The sequence below is a fragment of the Rosa rugosa genome, chromosome 2 (assembly GCF_958449725.1).
Source record: "Rosa rugosa chromosome 2, drRosRugo1.1, whole genome shotgun sequence".
NCBI lineage: Eukaryota > Viridiplantae > Streptophyta > Magnoliopsida > Rosales > Rosaceae > Rosa > Rosa rugosa.
Genome location: NC_084821.1, coordinates 28,116,833 through 28,139,520, shown reverse-complemented (window position 1 = coordinate 28,139,520; position 22,688 = coordinate 28,116,833). Strand labels below are relative to the sequence as shown.

General features: G+C 47.8%; 1 protein-coding gene across 1 annotated transcript; it reads left to right on the top strand.

Moving 5' to 3' along the window:
- Window positions 1-2,796: 2,796 nt before the first annotated feature.
- On the top strand, window positions 2,797-4,320 carry LOC133730610 (uncharacterized). The gene is made up of 3 exons (XM_062158168.1): window positions 2,797-2,850; window positions 2,920-3,420; window positions 3,490-4,320. Exons 1-3 carry the CDS (start codon window positions 2,797-2,799, stop codon window positions 4,318-4,320), a joined length of 1,386 nt encoding a protein of 461 aa, XP_062014152.1.
- Window positions 4,321-22,688: the final 18,368 nt, after the last annotated feature.

Here is a 22,688-nt window from a genome sequence, read left to right as displayed (position 1 = left end):
ACCTGACTTCTTCTTCAAGAGACCGTGGACGAGGAGAGCACCAACCTCGTCACGGGGTTCTTCTCTAGCCTTCCGGAGAAGGACTTCTTGCCTTACTGGGTAAGGGCTTTGGTTGTGGTCTCTTGCGTTCACCAAATCGATACTTAGTGTTGTAGACTAAGCAGAGCAATCATTGGGAAGTTGGGAGAAGCACGGGGTTGCGCTAAAGCGTGACTCTAGCTTCGCTGGGTGCGAGGGCGTTACCCTTGCTTCGCTGGAAGTAACAGTGGCGGTTGCGCTTACAGTCGGCTCGCTGGGAGACTGGGACTGGAAGTACGGTCGCCGGGTTGATCTGGTGATGCTAGCAGTCGGCTCGCTGGGAGACTGGGACTGTATCGCGGTCACCGGGGTTCAACGAGGTTGAAGGTTTGCTCCTGGGAGGCTTTGTAATCGCTAGGATTGATTGATATGAGAGAGGTCTTTAATCTGTCCTTGAAACCTGGTATATATACCTAGGGTTTCGACCATTCCTTGTCGTAGAAGGATTATTGACTGGAGTTTCCTAGTCAATCTCTATTACTTGATTCCAATAGGACTTCGCTCTCCTCATGGATTCCGGAATAGGCGGAGTTGTAACCCAAAACCAAGTATGTTTATTTTTGGGCCGCAGGTATCGGCCCGCTGCGCTAGATCCACTGAAGGATATTGCCAAAATTACTTTTGGGCTTAAACATTGCCCCCCAGGCCTCGAAATCAGGCCCATGAAAGTGTAACTGATTGAAGGGGACTAAAACGACGCGTTCGATGCTCGAAACGATGTCATTAATGAGGGTTGCGTCTTTTCACTCGCGAAACGCCTTTCTGTCGCATCGTTTCCCTCACAAAATCTCTTATTTAAATCCGCAGCCACTTCAGACCTGTCACATCAGAAACTCTTTTAGTCTCCTAAACCCAGAAACCCTCTTTTGCACATATCCTTCTCACAGAAACCCAGAAATGGCTCCCCCGAAAAAGATGGTTATCGACCAAGAAGAAGAACTGAATGAACAGGCTGCACGCTCTTGGGGAACTGGGATTGGCGCCAGCCTGATTCTCCAGACCACCATCCAAAGACCTCTGCTCCTCCGACTTTCGAACCACCATGCCGGACTAGGCCCAACACCGCGAGATGCTTTCCCGGCCGACGCCGTCGCTTTTTATGGTCTACCTGTTCGTCGCCCGATCCCCGTCCTCCGAAGGACTCCTGGGGATTTTACCAGTTGGAGTGCCCCTAATCATCGATCGAAAATAGGGCATTGGCCATCCTCCATCAGTGCGGAAGAGCTTTCTTGGTACCGGGAAGCACGCGCTCGAGATCTAGCCCGCTGGAACGCAGCAGGTATCACCCATACTATTGATCTTTGTTTTCGTCTTCTGCGCGGTGGCAATCGTTCGCCACTCGCTGCCTTTCTTTGTTTCTGGAACACTGCTACCAACACCTTTGATTTTCGATTTGGCCAAATGAGTGTCACTTTATTGGACATTCTCACCATTACTGGCCTACCCATTGATGGTGAACCCTATCTGCATGGCCAATTCGACTCTGATACTTTCACCTCCACCATGGCCCAACATGGTCGCGGCGCCCACAGCGGCTCCTATCTGCGGTGGCTGGCCTATTACTGCCAGGAGCACAATGCGACTGGCGGGATTGCATTCTTGGAGTACTGGCTCTGTAAATTTATTTTCTGTACTTCCTCCTGTAAGCCCACTGGTGCCTGGACTTCTCTGGCGACGACCCTCTACAACGGCCACCGTGTGGGACTAGGACAACCAGTATTAGGTGCCCTCTACCGTACTTTGTATCAAGCCACAATGCATCCCTTTGAGACTAGCATTTCTGGCCCCTTTTGGATCCTTGACTTCTGGATTCAAATTTACTTTCCATACTTTCGTCGCGACGACATCCCATTACTTCCGCCTACTGACCAACTCTTGGGTCGATGGCTCAGTCGCGGCGAAAGGTACACATCTCCTCCTTATTTTGAGTGCTTCACATACTTGTACTTACTGCACGAGATGCCGTACTGCTACTTAGTGCTGAGTAGAAGATTCCCAGCTCCGCTTGAACATGGATTCCTCCCTGGCGCCTCTCGCTACAGTGATCGCGCGCGCTTGGCTTTTCGCCGCGCGATCTCCTGTTCCGACATCAGGATTGCCGCTGACGAACTCAGTTATGAGCTCTACGCTCCCAACCATTTCGCTCGTCAATTTGGTCTTGTTCAATTAGTGCCATTCCCTCTACATGATGCTTGGAACTACAACACTTCTTGGCGTAGAATTGGGCCCCTTTCTGGGCCTCCGCCAGCACAAAGCACGCTCGCGCTGGTTGATCTTCTTGACTGGGCCAAAGAGATTGACTCTGTGGACGCGACTGAGGAAGGATATGATGCATGGTGGGCAGAAGTCTCTGTTAACTGCTGGCGGCAACAACACGATGAGGTATTCGCTGCCATCTTCGGGGAACTGCGATATCCCTACGCCGCCGACGTTGATCAACTTGCTCGCATCCCTGAAGACGCTGCACAAGCTCCTCCTCCTGCTGCTGAACCGGCTCCGCGACCCGCGCGAGCCCCACGTCAGGCCCAAGCTGGTATCGTAATCCGCGAACCCCTTCAAGAGGTAACTAATCTTGACTCATGTTTTGTCCCCTTTGTTCTTTTATCCCTTCCCCTTTAAATTCAAACTTTGTTTTTCCAGGGGAGCGCGCCACTCTCTGGCAGTCGCGCAGCCAACGCTTCCCAAGCCGCTGGCCAGTCTGGGAAGCAAAAGGCAGTAATGATAGAGCCTGGGGACAAAGAGTCCTCCTCTGATGATGATGACATGCAAACGGTAAGAGCCCTCTGTTTGTACAAGTCATGCTTTCTTTACGAGTCATACCTAATCCCCTGCCTCTAACAGATCGCTGCTCTCTCGGCTCGGAAGCGCGCTCGTTCTGATCCTCGAACTGACCTGTGGGCAGAAGATGAACCAATCGCTGACCGACTGGTAAGACACAAGCACACTAAGCACTTGTTAGAAATTTCTTTTCATTCTGTGCGACTCTGTAACAATCCTCATTTGCAGGTTCGCCACAGGTCTTCGAGACATGCTGAAGAAGGATCTTCAACTGTTGGTGAAGGCACATCTGCTTCCCAAGCTCCAGCGCCAACTGTTGTGAACCACTCTCCAACTCCTGCGGGCGCTGTAGATAACGCACAATTGGCCTTGATACCAGTGCAGATCATAGATGACAGCTCGCCGGAGGCTGAAAATAGAGTACTGCCACTGGACGCCCCTCACGAGGAACCAAGCGACGTTTCTGTCCTGGAACAGATAGCGCCTGACTCGATTCCTGTTCCCAGCGAAGCTAGCCCAGAGACAATGCTCGCGATCATTGTGTATGAGCCCCCAATCGAAGAGGTATTCCCCCTAACCAACTATCTCATCATTATCTCCTGGTTCAAGTATTCTGATAATGTCTTCTTCCAGGTTCCGAACGTCGTTGGAACTGGGGACGATGTAATCGGAGCAGCAGAAGAAGAAGCTGCTGAGCCTGTTCCTAACGTGGTTGATCAGGAACTTCCTCCCCCTGCCCCCCAAGTCGCTGAAGCTGAAGAATTGGAAGACCTTCCTGAACCAGCGCCGGAGGTACCTGAACCAGTGCCAGAAGTACCTATCGCTGAACCTCCTGAGGTCCCTGTCGCTGAGCCTCCTACTCCTTCTACTTTGGAAAGGTTAGCTCGTGTTCTTGAAGTGACCCCCCCTGGGGTCGTAGATGAAGTCAGAGAAAGCCTTCGCCGCCTCCTGGGCCCTGATATCTTGATTCCTGGTGCGCCTGTGAGGGTCTTAGAATACTTGAGGGTGCTCCTCCGCAAGGGAGCCATCACTGAGGAACAATTCCAGGAAATCGATCAACTGTTGCAGGATCTTCCTCAAGGGCTCAACGAGCGGGCAGTCGCGAATGCGCAAGCCAGGCAGACCGAAATGCATTATCAGAACCTTAATCAGCAAACGGAGACCGCGCGCGACGTCTTGGGTGACCAAGCTAACCTCATCAGGGACCTGACGCTTGAGAGGAACCACTTGAGGTCCCAAATTCAGGCCTTTCAAGCCCGGTTAACCGATGTTACTGCTATGCTCGTTCATGCAGAGCCTCAGTTGGAACAACCCCTCGCTGCTCTCGAGACGCTATCCCAAGAACTGGCTCAGGCACGCGTGGCAGCCCAACAAGCCGCACAAGCTGCTGCAGATGCCAGTTTTCGTTTGGATGAACTCTTCCTTCGCCTGACTCATGCAGGCCGAAGACTTTTGGGCCCCTAGAGTTAGGCCCATATTTTGTATGAACAATATTATTATTATTATTATCTTACTATTTAGCCCACTTTGCTTGGCCCAACTAATAACTTATTCTCTCAAACGGTTCAACGCTTTAGATTGCCTTTATTGCTTTAAAACCGTTTGAAAAGATTGAAAAGATAATCTCGAAATGGAGCAGTTACCTCCTTGGAGACTGCCCCGTCTCCCACGCGCTTTCAATTACCTTCATTTCCGAGATCTTCACATTTAACCTTGTTGATACGCTCATTGATGACAGTGAGAATATCACAACTGCCCATCGTACGGTTGAGGCCGCTGAGATTGGCGCTATAAATACCTGCATTCTGGGGAGATGGTAGACATAAACGCAATATGGCTTTCCCAGAAATAGTATCGCAATCTCTACTTCTCTTTCTCCAGATTCTAAAATCTTCTCCTCGCGATATCAGCCTTAGCCTCAAACCCCTAGGTCTTATGGCTTAACCTCAATACCTGGGTAGGTCTTATGGCCTAACCTCAGGTCCAACCTCATGTCTTTGGTCTCTGGAAGTCACGGTGAAACCCACCGGCTTCACTTAGACCAAAGAACATGTGGTGCTCCCGTAGCGGCGGAACCAGATTTTGAGGTGTCTCCTCTCTCAAACTGCCCGCGTGGAGCAGGAGGAAGAAGGGCGGAAGACCAATATGGGTCGCCTGTTCTTGCTCCGTCGCCTACTTCCAGGGTCTGACCGCGTGATTTATGTTTTTCCCCTGGAGGTAGATGTGGTTGTGAGTCGCGCTTCTCTGTGAAGACCATCTCCATCCCGGAGGATAATCCTTCCCAAAAGGTTGCGATGGATTATTTCCTTCCTTTTGGTCCGGTACAGACGGTAGCGGCTGCAACTCAAAGCAGAGGAGGCATGTGGGTGAAGAGAGGGAGAGTAGGAATGCCCGAGCACAGCCCCTTTGCTGCCACAAGATCCAGAAACTCTCAGTAGATCTGTAACTTTATGGTTTTTTACTCTAAGCCACTTCTGGCCTTGTAAACCGCAGATGTGATTATTTTGATTTGCACTTTGTACTGCTTCTGGCCGCAAAGCCACTTTATGAATGAAAGTTTTTAACACTTTTTGCAAATCAAAGTATAAAATAAGGCCTCAGGTATAGGCCATTACATGCATTCTTAACACCATAATGTCAAAGAAAAGAAACATTTAACACTTTTTGCAAATCAAAGTATAAAATAAGGCCTCAGGTATAGGCCATTACATGCATTCTTAACACCATAATGTCAAAGAAAAGAAACATTGAAATTGAAAATTATTGAATTATTGAAAATTATTGAACGAAAAGCCTCAAATAAGGCCTAAATGTACAGAGTGTTGCCCCCCTAGTATGCGTAGGTGAAGCAAGTACAGGATACTAAGGCCACAAGAAAGGCCTGAATATGGATGAAGCGAACCTGGGGAGATTAAGGCTGCCCCCCTGTCTGAGAAGAAGGTTGATCCGGTGGATCGTCAAATTCCCAAACACTAGGGTAGTATTTCTTCAGGAAACGCCCGTTAATGGGATGGCGGTGGAGGTCGCCATCCAAATCTTTGAGGTGAAAGGCCCCGCGCTCCAGAATGCGATGAACAACGAAAGGTCCTTCCCATCGCGGAGTCCATTTACCGCGACCGGTCAACTTCTCGCCAAAAGGCAAAACAGCCTTCCAAACCAAATCACCCTCTTTGTAACTATGGCCACGTGTCCTCTTATCATAGGCGCGAGCAATCCTTTGCTTTTCCAAGACCAAGTTGTCCAAAGCTGCCAAGCGTTGCTCGCTGAGATCTTCGTGTTCTTGCCACATCGCCTGAACATAACTTCCCCGATCAAATGGTGCTGATCTTGGACGCGCAGAGACTGGACGTTGATTTCCAACGGTAAGATGGCATCATGACCGAACATTAGCGCATAGGGGGTCGTAGCAGTGGGATTTCTCTTGGAGGTACGATAAGCCCATAAGGTCTCATACAACGTATTGTGCCACTGTCTAGGGTTTTCAACAAGCATCTTCTTGAGCAAGGTGATAATGATCTTGTTACTGGCCTCCGCTTGACCATTGGATTGGGCATAATAAGGTGTGCTGTGGACGAACTGGATGCCCAAGTCCGTGACCAGTTTCTCTACCTCGCCGCCCATAAATGCTGCCCCCCTGTCTGAGACCAAAACTTCCGGAATGCCGAACCTGCAAATAATATTCTGAAAAATAAACTGGCGAATGGTAGCGCCGGAAGGTTCCTTCAACGGTTCAGCCTCAACCCACTTCGTGAAGAAATCAGTGGCTACAATGATGAACTTGTGCTGGAGCGAGGAATGAGGGTGAATCATCCCAATCAAGTCCAAAGCCCAGCCTCTGGCAGGCCAAGGTTTAATAATAGGTTGCATGGGAATATTGGGAATGTGCTGCACTGGACCATGCGCCTGACAGTCTTGGCAACCTTTCGCGAACGCGATACAGTCCTTCAAAATGCTGGGCCAATAATACCCATGTCTTCTGATAAGCCAACGCATCTTGGGGCCTTCCTGATGGGCTCCACAGACTCCTGTGTGCGCTTCGCGCATCAACCTCTTGGCTTCGCGGCCATAGACACAGCGAAAGTCTACGCCATCTTCCCCACGTCGTCGCAGCTCGTCACCCCTAAGAAAATAATTCAAGGAGAGAAATCGAGTCTTCCTGTCTGCTGTAGGGTCTGGGTTCTTTAGGTAGTCAATCAATGGTATGCGCCAATCGACGTCAATAGGCTCGAGAACCGCGACAACTGGATCATCCGGTGGGTCAGGCCGCGCGAGCCACGAAGGCAGTGTGCGGCGCTCGACCTTCAGGATGCGCTCGCGAACTCCATACTTCAATGTAATGCCTGTAGCCAATTGAGCGAGCTCATTGGCCGCAAAGTTGCGCTCGCGGGGTATGTGCTCCAAATCCGCCTCATCGAATTGATCCAGAAGCTCAATGGCGCGATGTAAATAGGGTGTAAGCAAAAGGCTTTCACACTTATACTTTCCTTGGAGCTGATTGATTATAAGCAAAGAGTCACCGTGTACCTGAACGTCCCTGACTCCCAACTCTAGCAGAACCTCTAGGCCAATGATCAGGGCCTCATACTCGGCTTGATTGTTTGTACATTTGAACTCCAACTGGAAAGAATAAGAAAAACGATCGCCCGCGGGATTCTCCAGGACAATCCCTGCCCCTGCTAACGTTTCTGTTCTTGAACCATCAAAGTACAGTATCCAGGGCTGCAAGGAGACTGTGGTTTGACACCGAATAGCGTATTCTGGGATGCGCGCTAAATCTGACCGAGTTATGGTGACAGCTGCTATTTCTAACTCCTTCACTATAGGGATGTCTAAGGTAGGGTGGTGGGCGAGGAAATCTGCGATAGCCTGTCCCTTTACTGCCCTTTGTGGCACATACTGTAGTGAGAATTCAGATAAAGCTAACACCCATTTGCCAATGCGGCCTCTCAAAATAGGTCGAGATAGCATGTACTTGACTAAGTCAGTCTGGGCGATGATGCAAGTGGTAAAGGACAACATGTAGTGGCGCAGCTTGCATGCTGAGAAGTACAATGTGAGACACAATTTTTCCATTGGAGTGTACCTTGTCTCGCAGTCTGTGAGTGTCCTACTAAGATAGAATATAGCATGTTCGACACCATCCTCATCATCTTGGGCGAGCAGGCTGCCAATGGAAGCCTCAGCTGCTGAAATATATAGTTTTAATGGGAATCCAGCCCTAGGAGGAACGAGCACTGGTGGACTCGCCAGGTAGGCCTTGATTTTATCAAAAGCCTCTTGGTGTTTATGCTCCCAGACGAATTCGCTCTGGCCCTGCAGCTTCAGCAGAGGAGAGAAAGGCTGGATCTTACCTGCAGAGTTAGAGATGAAGCGTCTCAGGAAGTTGATTTTACCAAGCAAGCGCTGTAGCTCTTTTTTCGTGCGTGGCGGAGATGCGTTGATAACTGCGCTCGCTTTGTCTTCAGGGACCTCAATTCCCCTCTGATGGACAATGAACCCCAGAAAGTCTCCTGCTTGAACTCCAAAAACGCACTTAGCAGGATTCATTTTAAGTTTGTGCTGTCGCATGCGCTCGAACACTTTCCTGAGGTCTGTGATATGATCCCCTCTTTTCTGAGATTTGACAACCACGTCATCAATGTAAACCTCCAAAATCTTTCCAAGGATGTCATGGAAGATCAGGTTCATGGCTCGTTGGTAAGTCGCGCCAGCGTTCTTCAGTCCGAAAGGCATAACCACATATTCAAAAACGCCCGCGAACCCAGGGCAGCGGAACGCGGTTTTGTGTCTGTCTTCTTCTGCAACCGGAATCTGGTGATATCCAGCAGTGCCATCCATGAAGGACAATAGTTCATGTCGCGCAACGGCGTCGACCGACATATCCGCGACCGGCATGGGGTAGATATCCTTAGGCGTAGCAGTATTAAGGTCTCTATAGTCCACGCAGACCCTCATCTTGCCATTCTTCTTGCGGACAGGCACTATGTTAGATAGCCACTGATTGTACTTGGCCACCCTGATAATGCCTGATTTATGCATTTTTTCAACCTCCTCCTTGACGAGGATTTGAGTCTCTGAATTCATTCTTCGCGGCTCTTGTTTCACAGGCCTCTTGTCAGGGATTGTTGGTAGCTGATGGCAGACCAAGTCCGGTGACAGGCCAGGCATATCCTCATACTTTTCCGCAAAGCAGTCCTTGAATTCTAGTAATAAGTCAATAAGCCTCTGTTTCTCGCTAGGCTCTAAGTAAGCGCTGATAGCCACTTCCATAGGCTCATCTGCTGTTCCGAGATTGACTTTCTCGGTAGGATCTCTGACCTTAGGAGGCGTGTCGTCCAACGCTGCCGGAGCGAGCTGGACTTCTACCTCATCCTCTTGTTCCTGATCAGAGAGTCCCTCTTCAACGATTTCCAAAGTCGCGATTTGCTCGTAGGCCTCTTTCTCCACTAGATATGATGATAATCTTTCATCTAGCGAGTGGAGGGCCTTTATCCCTTCCTCTGGAAGGTCGTAATCCATTAATCGTTCAAGGGTTTAGGCACAGCGTGGCCAGGCCTTTCTAAGCCTTCTTTTGCCAGCGTAAGCCCCCACTGTGCCAGTTCAGAGGCCGTCACCCCTGTGGGGCGGCCTTTGTTATCGATGCCACTGACTTGCAATGGAGCGATAGGCTCCAAGTAGTACCTGGCATCTACATAGTTTGCGGATACTGGGAAAGGACGAGGGTCCGCTTTGATCACCTCAGCTTTGTCTGTTTCCCTGTTCCACATAATAAGTTCCTGATGGAGGGTTGACGGAACACAGTAGCTCCGGTGAATCCAATCTCTGCCCAGGATAGCGCTGTAGGCCGCATAGCAGTCTGTCACAAAGAAAGCATAAACTCCCTCTGCTGGACCTACCTTGATGCGCAAGAAAAGCAATCCCAAGGTCTTTGTTACAGTCCCCGCGAAGTTCTTGAGAGTGAGGGACGTGGACTGGATTTTCTCCTTCTTGATCCCTAGCAGGTGCATGGTCCTGGTAGTAATGACATTAACAGCAGCTCCGGTATCAACCATGATCTTGCTTACTTTGGTACCGCCAATGTCCGCCGTGATGTATAAAGGTCTCATGTGCTGGACCATAGCAGGCGTTGGCCTAGTGAAGCTCATGAAGAATTCTTTACCGTTAGCGTCCTCTGTTTCCAGACAGACAAACTCTTCTACCGGTGTTGGGACTGCTGACGTGATCTGCAGGGGTTGTGTATTACTTTCCTCAGCTTCTACGCATTCCTGAGCAGCGACCGGCATTGCATACCGCGCTGGAAGCACATAAACCATATTGCAGGACGTTTCGAATTCATCTATGTCGTCCTCCAGGTTAAGCTTGGGTTCGTGGACAGGGATATCCGTGTTGAATTGTTTGACCAACCTGTCCACTAAGGATTCCTCAGCGAGGCCTTTTACTTCACATTGTTCGAGCTCTTGAACCACTGAACCTCGTTCAAGGGAATCTGGCTTTAGTTCCCTAGCAATGTCCGCCTTTGGAGGAGCGACCAACAAACTCTGGACTTTCTTAGGTCTCCACTGTAAAGTGTCGGTAGTCTTGTCTTTGCCCCCCAGTCTCTCGAAAACCGAGGATTTGGCTTCTGGTTCCTCGCGAGACAACCTGCGCCTGACGTGTGGTCGCCTGGACGGCGAGCTCTCCTTTCTGGCCAGCGGAGGTGTTCTCTCCTTGGTAATCCTACAAAAAACAGTGGGCTTAGATGCCCCAGATTCTGAGCTCGCCGGCTTTCGCAGACTGCGAGGAGTCACTAATGGCTTGGCAGCGAGCGCTTCCATCTCCTTCTGATACTGCTCAGGAGATTTGACCAACTGTGAAGGTTTGATCAGGCCCTGGTCTAAAGCCTCTAGCGCGCGCTTGGTTTCACCAAATCTGCGCTGCAGTTTTCGCTTCTTGGAAGGACTTATCTCCACTGCCTTCCCCTTCTCCCTGGTGTACCACTTTCCTTCTTTGATGGTAGCGGTTGAAGCAGGTGGTATGTAGGGCTTGGTCAGAATGTCTTTGTGCTTGTTCGCGACCTTTTCCTCCATCTTCTGGTCAGCCGTAGCTGCCTTCAGCTTCTTGAACAGATTGGAGTCCTTTGGCGACGTAGGCGACCCCATTCTCTCCTTTTCTCTTGGGCTGGAAGGCTGGTAGTTTCGTGATAGCGAAGCCCACTTAATGGGCGGGAAAGAGCCAAAACGAAATGTCTGCTCGACCTCTTCGTGCGACGCTTGAATGCCACACTCCTCTTTGCACCGCGAGCATAACACTACTGGCGAGGCTTGACCAAATGGTTTAGTCTTCTTCTGGGCAGGAGCCTCTTTAGGCTCTGTTTTTTGTCCTTTCGTGGACAAATCCAGAGTTGGTTTCCTCTGGTTCTGCTTGGTCCAATTCACATCGACCATGTTAATCCCAGTATCAGGAAAAGGGTTTAGGTCCACAAGCGCTGCTGCAGTTACTGGAGCTTCCACCTGAAGACTACCGTTGTTGAGCCATACCTGAATCTGGTCCTTGAGCTTCACACAATCAGCTGTATTATGGTTCCACAGGTTATGGAATTTGCAGTACTTCTTCCCTTTTAGCTGCTCTGGTCGAGGAAAAGGTCCAAAGTCGGTTTTCACCATCTTCGCGGCGATCATCTCATCTAGAATCTCGTGTGCCTTGTTGGCATCATATGTATATGTCGCGAATTCAGGTTTAGTGAAGGCCATCGATTTGAGCTTGACAGGTTCCTTGGAGATTTTCAACTGCTTTAAGGCTGGGTTCTTTCTCCCTGTCAGCTCATAAGCGGCGATGTCGCTTTCATCTTCCTCCTCGTCCTCCTGAGCCACTTCCTCACTGTGATAGTGGTAGTAAGGATCATACGTAGCCGGCTAGTAGCTCAGGGCCGCTACAGTGCGATGTTTCCCTGGTACGTATGTGCCTCTGGAGGTATTCTTCCTGGCGTCAGTTTCTCTGAGGAGGTGTTCGAAGCTTCCCACCTCTGTGATGAGCTCTCCCATTGACTGGATCATGCTGCCATGCTGCTTCTTTCGCTGGCGAGGCTCTAGGCCCTTGATCGCCAACTTGATCAATTCTTTCTCTGGCAGGATCACATTTAGCTTGGCCTTCTGAATCTGGAAGCGCTGAAGATAGGCCACAGCGGACTCTGTGGGTTGTTGGGCCATCTGGGTGAGAGAAGCCAAGTCTACCTCAGGTTCTGTGGCCCCGAAAGTCTCCCGGAAAAGCTTTTCCATTGCAGGCCAATCTGCTACAGTTCCTGGCCGCAATTTGGAGAACTACCTGAAGGCAGCTCCTGAGAGAGAAGTGCCAAAAATCCTGCACTTGAGGATGTCATCATTCTGGTACTGGCCGCATTGTACCCTGAACCTAGCCAGATGGGTTGCCGCATTCTCGGAGTCTTCCCCTGAAAAGGTAGCAAATATAATGTTCTTATAGCCCCTGGGGAAAGGCGCGAGCATTATATGCGGAGGGAAAGGTCCCTCATAGATCCCATCCATCTGGGCCCTGGGGTTAGCCTGTCTAATCATCTCCTCTACTTCGTCTCATCTCACATATTCTGGACCCGGAGGAGGAGGAGGTGGTATGGCCGCTGCATGGCGAACAGGCTGCACAGGTATTGCTTGGTTTACAGTCGCTGTCCCTTCTCCTATGTGGACAACGCGGTTTGTAGCGGGTTGTTGAAGAGTCAACGCTGGTATGGGCATCTCCTTTGCCAGCGCTGTTATCCTAACCGGATTACCAGCCTGGTCAATCCCATAGTAACTCCCCGGCAGCTCTTGATATACGTTCTCTGCCCCGTCGCTGTCGTATTGGACGAACGTAGAATCGGACGAGGTTCCAGCGCCCTTTGAGGCCTGGTGCTTCTGCCTGGTAGTCTGCCCACTTGAGGCAGTACCTTTATCTTTGCTGCCGCCGATAACTAGCGCTTGTTCTTTGTTTTTCAGCGGCGTGGCGGTAACAGCTGCGGCAGGTGTAGCAGTATGGCTGCTAACCTTCTCGCGCTGGTTCGGTGGCACGTATTTGCCCGAACCGGATGGCTGGCCAAGAGAACCAAGGATAGCATTGGGATCACCCAAGGTCTGGTTTAATACCTCCTTAGCCTGGTTCAACTCGGCCCTCTGCATGGCAACCTCGGTTGCGAGGATCTCTCCATCTTTACGGAGACCAGCCAAGTCAGCCGTTGTTTGCTTCGTATGGTTCGCAATGGCCTCTATTATTCCTTTCTGGCGCTGGTTCTGCTCTTCTGCGATACCTGAAGCATGGGCCATCAAAGCATTCTCAGTCTGTGAGATTTGCTGCTTAGTTTCCTCCGCCTGTTGGGAAATACGCTGGTTTATTTCGCGTATGACCTGGTCGGCCCTCGCATTATCCCTCTCAAGGTCAGCAGCTATTTTCTTGCTGTGGTTTTCGATGTTCTCCAGGATAATTGCAAACGCGACCTCGGAGGAGGCCCCTTCTGGGATAGGCTTCGGAACGAAAGCCTCTCTTTGCACTCTTGTCGCTGCGTTGGAGCTAGCGACAGTGTCAACCGGCTCGTTGGCCTGGTTGTTAGTGACAGTTTGACCCTCAGCGGCGATCGGGCGATTCTCTCCTTTTTCCGTCGACATCTCGGTTGGATGGGGATGAAGAGCGAATCTTTGAGTCACTTGTTGTTCAGCAAGACCACGACAATCCCCGCGAGAATGCGGCTTGTAGCTGGAGGTCTTGTGCTTTGGGCAGTTAGCGTAAACCTTTTGGTAAGGGTTTTCGCTTGACCTCCCAATGGCTACGTTCACAAAGAGACACTAGTTTGGTCCCACTGGGCGTGCCAAAATGTTTGGCTCCAAAACCAGTTGGCTTGCAAACTGTCTCTTTTGAGCGTGTGATTGCGCAGGCGTGCCAGCACCGTGGGGTGCAGTCGTCGGGGTAGTCCCTTGACCTGACTTCTTCTTCAAGCGACCGTGGACGAGGAGAGCACCAACCTCGTCACGGGGTTCTTCTCTAGCCTTCCGGAGAAGGACTTCTTGCCTTACTGGGTAAGGGCTTTGGTTGTGGTCTCTTGCGTTCACCAAATCGATACTTAGTGTTGTAGACTAAGCAGAGCAATCATTGGGAAGTTGGGAGAAGCACGGGGTTGCGCTAAAGCGTGACTCTAGCTTCGCTGGGTGCGAGGGCGTTACCCTTGCTTCGCTGGAAGTAACAGTGGCGGTTGCGCTTACAGTCGGCTCGCTGGGAGACTGGGACTGGAAGTACGGTCGCCAGGTTGATCTGGTGATGCTAGCAGTCGGCTCGCTGGGAGACTGGGACTGTATCGCGGTCACCGGGGTTCAACGAGGTTGAAGGTTTGCTCCTGGGAGGCTTTGTAATCGCTAGGATTGATTGATATGAGAGAGGTCTTTAATCTGTCCTTGAAACCTGGTATATATACCTAGGGTTTCGACCATTCCTTGTCGTAGAAGGATTATTGACTGGAGTTTCCTAGTCAATCTCTATTACTTGATTCCAATAGGACTTCGCTCTCCTCATGGATTCCGGAATAGGCGGAGTTGTAACCCAAAACCAAGTATGTTTATTTTTGGGCCGCAGGTATCGGCCCGCTGCGCTAGATCCACTGAAGGATATTGCCAAAATTACTTTTGGGCTCAAACAGTTTTAGAGAAACGGGAATTGAGAGAAAATCGCTGTGTATTCTCATTGATAATAAGGACCTCTTTATATAGAGGATTACAATGCATAGAATCCGAATCATACAAGGAAAGATAATCATATATTGAATAGGAATATCTAGATCCTTCTAATTTAACCCTATTACCACTAAGTCAAGTAACCTAGGGTTTGAGCCAGACACACAAATAGAGATTTACTTGAACACTCCCCCTTGTGTCGCCCAAATGCGGTGCTTCTCTCGTTGCCTCGCTAAAAACCTTGCCGAGTAACAAAAACCCAGTGGGACAAAAATAACCTCGGTCGAAGGGGAAAAAGAGCACAACACACCCTTCACGTTTCGAGATTTACATGTAGACATCTCCCCCTGATGACTACGATCATGGGAGTTTAGATAATTTCCGCAAGCCAATTCTTGCCACATGTTTCTCGAACGTGGATTTGGGCAATGACTTAGTAAACAAGTCTGCCACATCGTCCTCAGATCGAATCTGATTTACTTTAATCTTGAGGAGCTTCTGTTGTTGCTGATTGTAGAAGAATTTAGACAATATGTGCTTGGTGTTGTCGCTTTTGATTTAGCCTTGCTTCATTTGTTCAATGCAAGCAACATTATCCTCATAAATACTTATTAGCTCATCTGTGGTAGACTTTAGACCACAACTACTTCGAACATGCGTAATTATGGATCCAATCCATAAACATTCACGAACCACTTCGTGAAGAGCAATAATTTCTGCATGGTTCGAAGATATAGCTACTAAGGTCTGTTCTGTAGACCTCCAAGATATCACGGTCTTTCCCATGGTGAACACTTAACCAGTTTGGAATGACCTTTGTGTGGGTCAGAGAGATATATACCCAATATCAGCAAAACCTTTCCAAAACGCTTATCGTTTAGGGATGAGGATAGTGAACGTAGGCCAGTGTTGGTGGCGTTCCTGGTGTGTGATGGGTCCGAATCCATCATCTCTCTGTAAGGATAGAACAAGCCCAAATCAATCGTACATCTCAAGTACTGAAAGATATCTTTTTCCACCAATCCAATGGCGTCGCGTTGGCGCAAAGCTATACCTTAGCTAACAAGTTCACTGCAAAGGAGGTGTCTGGTCTTGTGCATTGAGCTAAGTACAATAATGCGCCTATTGTACTCAAGTAAGGTACTTCTACCCCTAACACATCTTCGTCATCATCCTTCAGACGAAGATGATTCATTTCAAGATCAAGACTACGGACGATCATGGGGGTGCTTGAAGGGTTGACCTTGTCAAAATACCTAAGCATCTATCAACACGATGCTCAAGTTCCAAACCGAGACATAATGGTGTTCACCCAAAATCCTTCATCTCAAAATCGGATTTTAAGTGTTCAGCGGTTTCCCTTAACTCTTTAAGGGGCTTCCAATGAAGATCATGTCCAACATGAACCGCGATAGAATCCAAAACTTGTTATGGAAACACGCGGGCATATCCCTTCCCAATCAAGTAGTCACTTTAGTGGAGTGCAATGACATCCATTACGAGAGAATATGTGTCATCGTAGTCGATTCCATGGCGTTTTGTGAGAAGCATTGCGCCATAAGGCGAGATTGCCATCTCTTTTTCTCACCACACTTTCTAACGAAGACCCATTAGTCAATAGGTTTTATGTTAGGAGGTGTTGGCATCACTGGCTCAAAAACCTTCCTCTTCGTTAGAGAATCCAACTTAACCTGGATCGCATCTTTCCATTTATGCAAAATCTCTCTACGTTGGCATTCATTCATCAACGTAGCGTGGTTCGATATCATCAGACTCAACAAACTCATGCGCAACGAAATGCGTGACTACATCATCAATTATAATGAAGTTTCTATCCCACGTCTCATATACACTAGTGTAATTTTCATAGAGCTCTATATTCTCAGGATTAGGTTCTGACATTGAGGCGTCCCCCAACAATAACCATAATCCGAAAGATTCTCATGAGACGGATTTTGAGTCTTGATGATCAAATGATTGGAATGTGCCAAAGTATCATTCGAACCCACGGGCCTCCCACGCATCCTAGTTGGGGCATGGCATGTAACGCCAAAGTGCCACTCTCTTTGGCGTTGGTGCCATGCCTACCTTCTTGTAGGGTGGCGCTACGTCTTCTCATAGGAACGTACTTCCTTGCAGGCATATTTGCAGCAGATGTGTGATCTCGTCACTTTAGTAGGGATCGAGATGAGACATAGTGGGGACAAACCACCACAATTCCTGTCGTTCCTGCTGAACATTTGTGTTCTTATCTCCCCCTAACGACGGGAAGACTGTCTCATCAAAGTGACAGCCGCAAATCTAGCGGTAAGGAGATCGCCTTTCAAGGGCATTAAGTGGCGGACGATTGTTGGAGTCTCAAATCCAATTGAGTTGCCCATTCGTCTGTAAGGACCCATCATAGAGCGCTGTGGCGATGCAATTGGCACATAAATGGAACACTCAAATATGCGTAAGTACGATATTTGTACCCAGTCACTAGCTGTAATGCAGAGGTAGATTGAGTGGCAGTGGGTCGTAGACGAATTAGCATAGCTGCATGCGATATTGCATCACCCCAAGCGGATATAAGGAGATTGGTGCGCATTACCAATGTCCGGACTACCATCGTAGTCGTTTCCGCGAGACCATTTGGGTGTGTTCATGGGAATATAATGTCCAACATCAGTCCCAATGCAATAATCATCGAAAGTCTTCGATGTAAACCTTCTAACATCGTCAAGTCCAATTGACAGAATATGATGATCCGGGGAGTGAGCCCGTTGTTGTATTATATGTGCTAGGAGTGTAGCATAAGCAGCATTACAAGTGGACAATGGCACAACACGTGACCAGCGTGTTTGCGTGTCAACCAACATCATGAGATATTTAAACGTCCGCAAGTTGGTTGAACTAGTCCACAGAATCCCCACAGATTCTATGTATGAACATAATGAGTATTTTTTATATCATTTGCATTGGACGGTCTCAGTCCTAATTTCCCTAAGGAACCGGTTTTGTAAAATGAGCGAGAGGCTTTAGAAGCACCCAATGAGGATTTTGGTTGGGCCTGAGTGTCTGAAACGCTATTTGAAGCAAGTTAGTGATTGCAGCATCACCTGGGGTGCCATCACCATGATGGACTCCATCCATGGCGTCATGGATAAGGACTGTGCCAGCCCTAGGTTGGTGATGGACGGAGTCGGTGCCCTAGGCAGTAGCGTCGGTCACACTTAGTCCTGGAATCAACTTTTGATTCATGCTTCGTTTCGCTCGAGAGAAAGGTTTTCCATGTGAAGTCTTTTGTAGACGGATCATCATATCATGACCAGGATGACCTATCCTGTCGTGACAAAGCCAATATGTGTCTAAATCCAAGAGATCTTCTCTCATAACTTCATTGGATTTAATAGCTCGAATAGTGACATAGAGTCCACTAGAGAGACACATAAACTTCTCTAAGATGCGCCTTTGTTTGCAATCGTTAGGGGTATTGCAAATGAACTCATTTCCGTTCTCTTCATGCGTTTTAGCATGGAATCCGTTGGCTATTCATAGGTGCGATTTGCCCTAAGAGCGTAGAGAGTTTCTGTGACAATAATCAAGGTGTCATTTGGTAGGGGGAACTTGGGCTATTCCATGTCCTTGAATTACTGATGACCCAGTCATCGTAGTCACAAAGTAATATGCTCAGAATCAAAATTGAGTCATAATGAAAAGAACTCGAAATTTTATCCATAAGCCAACGGAGTACATCATTGTCTCTTAACCATTAGGAGAATCTAATCCAAAATGTTAGCTAATGCAAAACAATGGTAGTCGTCTAACTTCTTTCGGTAACTCAAAATAAGTATGACCAGGTGAGTAGAGAGATGTCAGTGGAGCAAAGCTCGCTTAAGTACCACTTATCTCAAAACCTTCCTAGACATCATACTCATTTTGGATGAGCCTATGTGAAGAAAAACAAAACCAATGGCATTTACTACAAAAATATGGCAATTGCCTATTACATCTCTTGGAAAAATAAAGACTTAAACAGAATTGGCGATCTATTGATCCTAACCAGATTTGTAGTCTTCAACCCTTCACTCTAGATCATCTTCTTGATCTTCTTGTTCCACATAGTGAGCTTCTCTTGCTTCACAATATGCTTTGTAGGCGGTGACAATTTCTTCACGAGCTCTACAAATGTGTGCCCAATAACCGGATACTACACATCGAGAACATACATCTCTTTGCTCAGACTCCATTGATTGAGGCGCTTTGAAAACGTCATTTAGATGACTCTTAGTGTTTGTGGCGCCACCAACATGGCCAGAGGCGTTGCCTCCCTTCTCTCTTTCCACGTTGACCTCTTCGGTTCCGTGTTCGCCTATTTTGGCGGTTACCTTCCCAAGTAGAGCGATTATATGGACCAGAACGTCCAGAAGTATCCCTAAGATTAGGGTTTCGCTCTTGGCGCCCTCTCTTAGGGGCACGACTATAATTGGATTCCGGAATATGCTCGGTTTCCACGGATCTCGAATTATAATTCTTCACAAGGATGTTGTCATGATTTTCAGTGACATTCATAGCTCCAATGAGCTCATGAAACCTTGTGATCCGTCCTGCAGTAATATCGATTCGATAGTTCTTAGCAACCATCAATGCAGAGACGGGGAAGGTAGAGAGAGTCTTCTCAATCAACATCGCATTTGTGATCTCTTTACCACAAAATTTCATTAAGGATTTAATGCGAAGTACTTCCGAGTTGTAGTCTAGAACTGACTTGAAATCACAGAAGCGGAGGCTATGTCATCTCACTTCTAGGTCAGGAAGCAGGGAGTCACGGACGTTGCCAAATCTTTCTTCGAGTCAGACCCACAGCCTTCTGGGGTCTTCTTCATACACTCGTACTGGAGCGAATCATCCATATGATGAATCATTAAGATGATGGCTTTCCCCTTATTTGCCTCTAAGGCTGCTCTATTTGCTTCCAAAGCTTGAGCTTGCTCAACAGTTAGTACATCCTGGCTAGGCTCAAGAATCGTATCCAGGATTCCATTAGCCTTGAGATGCTGGCGGACATCACGAACCCACCTGTGATATCCAGAGCCAGTTGTTCCCAATGGAGCAAAGTCCAATTTGTTCCGGTTACTCATCCTGAAGAGAACAAAAAAAAAAGGTTAGTTTCGGAGCGGAAAAAGCTACCACGAAAACATATAAAATTTCTGAGCATAATCGCTTCCAAGAAATTAGGAATTTCTAAGCATAATCGCTTCCAAGAAATTCAATTCCAAGAGGTATTGGATTAGATCGAAACAATGACGTAAATGGTTGATCATAAATTCTCTACAAACTCTAAGTTTGGAGATCTCAACAAGCTCCAAGCTTGGAGTGAGCACGAACCCCCATAGTTCGGCTTAATTAGGTCTCCCCTATGATGAAGAAAGGGGGTAGAAGAAGGGAGTTTGCAAGTCCTCGAGAAAAGAAGAGAAATTGAATTAAAAACTCTAAAAAAAACGGAAACTTTTAGTAAAAAATACCTCGAAATAGGTCGCCGGGAAATTTGGCCAGAAAAAATCGCCGGAAAAGTGGTCGGAAAAGTCGCCAGAAACGGCCGAAAAAGTTGACCGAAATCGGTCAACGGCGTTGATCGGTGGCTGGCGTGGTTGCTGACGCGGCGTAGTTGACGTGATTGAGATGACGTCAGCGGCTTGGGCTTCTGGGCTGCGGCTTGGCTGCTCCTTTTTTTTTTTTTTTTTTTCCTCTCTGCCGGTTCTGGAAAGGATTGCAGTTATCACAAGCGGGGCGTCTGCAACTTATTTCTTCTGTCATCCAAAGTTTATTGGTTTATAGCTTTCAGGTCTATCATTGGCCACGTGCATTACTTAAGAAAGTGCAAGGTTGGATGGGCAATTTTTACTGGTCTGGGGATCCTCTGAAGAAGGGCACTGCCTTGGTTGCTTGGAAAAATTGTTGCTTGCCAAAAGATTGTGGAGGGCTTGGTCTAAAAAATATCTTCACTTTGAATTGCTCTCTTCTTCTTAAGCGCTGTTGGGAAATATTAACAGGTACTTCTTCTTCTTCAGTGTTTCTCAGAGCTAGGTTTTTAAAAGGGAACCTAGACACTTATTCTTATTATCAAAGATCGTCTATTTGGATGGGTTTGCGGCAATTATGGCCTGTATTATTATCAAACTTGAGGTGGCAGGTAGGTAATGGCATGAATATATATTTTTGGAGGGACAATTGGCTTGGTAACTCATTAGCAGTCAGATTGAACATTGATGATTCAGTTCTGCCGTTCCTTCAAGATCGTGTTGGTGATTATATTGTACAGAATAAAAGGGATCTTCCATTAGAGTTTCTTGAGAACTTTCCAGAAGCTTCTAATGATATTATGAAGATTGACATTTTAGAGGCTGCTTTGGAGGATACTGTGATATGGCCTACTACTTCGTCTGGCTCCTTGACTGCAGCGGAGGCTTATTCTTTTCTTTCGGACCTGAATGCTCCTCTTGAGTGGGGAAAGGCTATATGGCACAAAGCATTGCAACCCCGAAAAAGCATTGTTTGTTGGAAAGTTTTCCATCACAAAATCTTGGTTGATGAGATCATGCAGCGAAGAGGTAAGATTATTTGCTCTCAATGCTCTCTCTACTACTCGAATGTGGAATCTCTGAACCATCTTTTCATCAATTGCACTATGCTTCATGATGTATGGACTTCGTTGTTTGACATGTTCTGCCTACAGTGCCCAGCGTTAATTTCTTTACAGGGGCTCTTCTCTCCTGTTCTTTTAAACCGGCTTCCGTTTGCTTCAAAACTTTTATGGAGGTTAGCTGTCTGCAATCTGTTTTGGTGTATATGGACTGAAAGAAATAAAATAAGGTTTGATGGGAGAGTATTTGTTTCCTGGAGATTTAAACAGTTCTTTATTAATTCGTTCAAGGAATCAGCATTGTGTTACTTTGTTCCTTGCGATCGAATAGTGCCTGCAGCGCCGGTTTATTCATTGTTGGGAGTCTCCCCACTCAGAGCAAAGGCCCCAAAGTTTTTACCAGTGGTTTGGGAGGCTCCTCCTTCGGGTTGGATAAAGGTAAATACAGATGGTTCATTTTCAGGCCCTACAAGAGCAGGCTTTGGGGGTGTGTTCAGAGATTCTGAAGGGCTTTTTCTTGGGGGCTTCTCATATAATGAGGTCCCAAGTGCTATTGATGCTGAGGTTCTCGCGATTATTGAAGCAATTGATGTTGCTTTGATCCGTCGCTGGACTCATATTTGGTTGGAAACAGACTCAATATTGGCACTACGATACTTCAAGAACCCTGGTTTAATTCCATGGAGATTGCGTACCTCATGGTTGAATTGTTTACACAAGGTTTGTAAGACCTCGGAAATTTGTTATTAATTCCTAAATGTTTCCTGGGATTAATAAAGTGTTCGTTTGTACGATTTCGTGGTTCGAGTGTGGAGTGGAATTATTTTCGGACGAATAATTATTCGAAGTGCACGTTTTAGGGGGTTACGAAGTTTGACTTTTTATACGTTTAGATTCTGTGAGAACTTCCTTCACGAAAGTTGTAGAGCGCGTCGATACGAGTTCGTGGACATGTGGAACGTGGAAATCGGAGTTCGTATGAAGAAGTTATGGCGGTTGGAAAAAGTTTCCATTTTGGTATATATGGGATTTTTCCGAAAATTAATCAGAAAATCTGAAGTTTCCAAAAAGGGAAACTTTTCTCTCTCTTCGGTCCCGAGCCCAGTTTCGCCCTCTCACCTTCGTCGGCCGATTTCTTCACCATCCGGCCACCGTTTTCTTCGATTCCAACGGGGATTCTGCTCGCCTCAACCTCCTCTACACGTTTGTGGTAACCATCGAGTGTGGGACGAGCTGTGGTGAGCGCTGCAAGTACGAGAAGAAGCCTCGTCGGGGACGAAATCGCCTTCGTCGGAACTGGAGTTTGCGGCCACCATAGCCGGTGGTTCTTGAGGGCTTTTGTAGCCCAGAGGACATAGATACTTCCCTCCAAGCGGCTTGCAACGATTCAAAGTGTGGAGATCGAATTTTGGAGTTGAAATTTCTAGGGTTCATCGAATTTCAGAACTTGCGAGGTAATTTCGGCTATATGGCTTTGATTCAGACTTTGTGCTAGTTATGAATGTTGCAATTGGAGTTGAGATGAA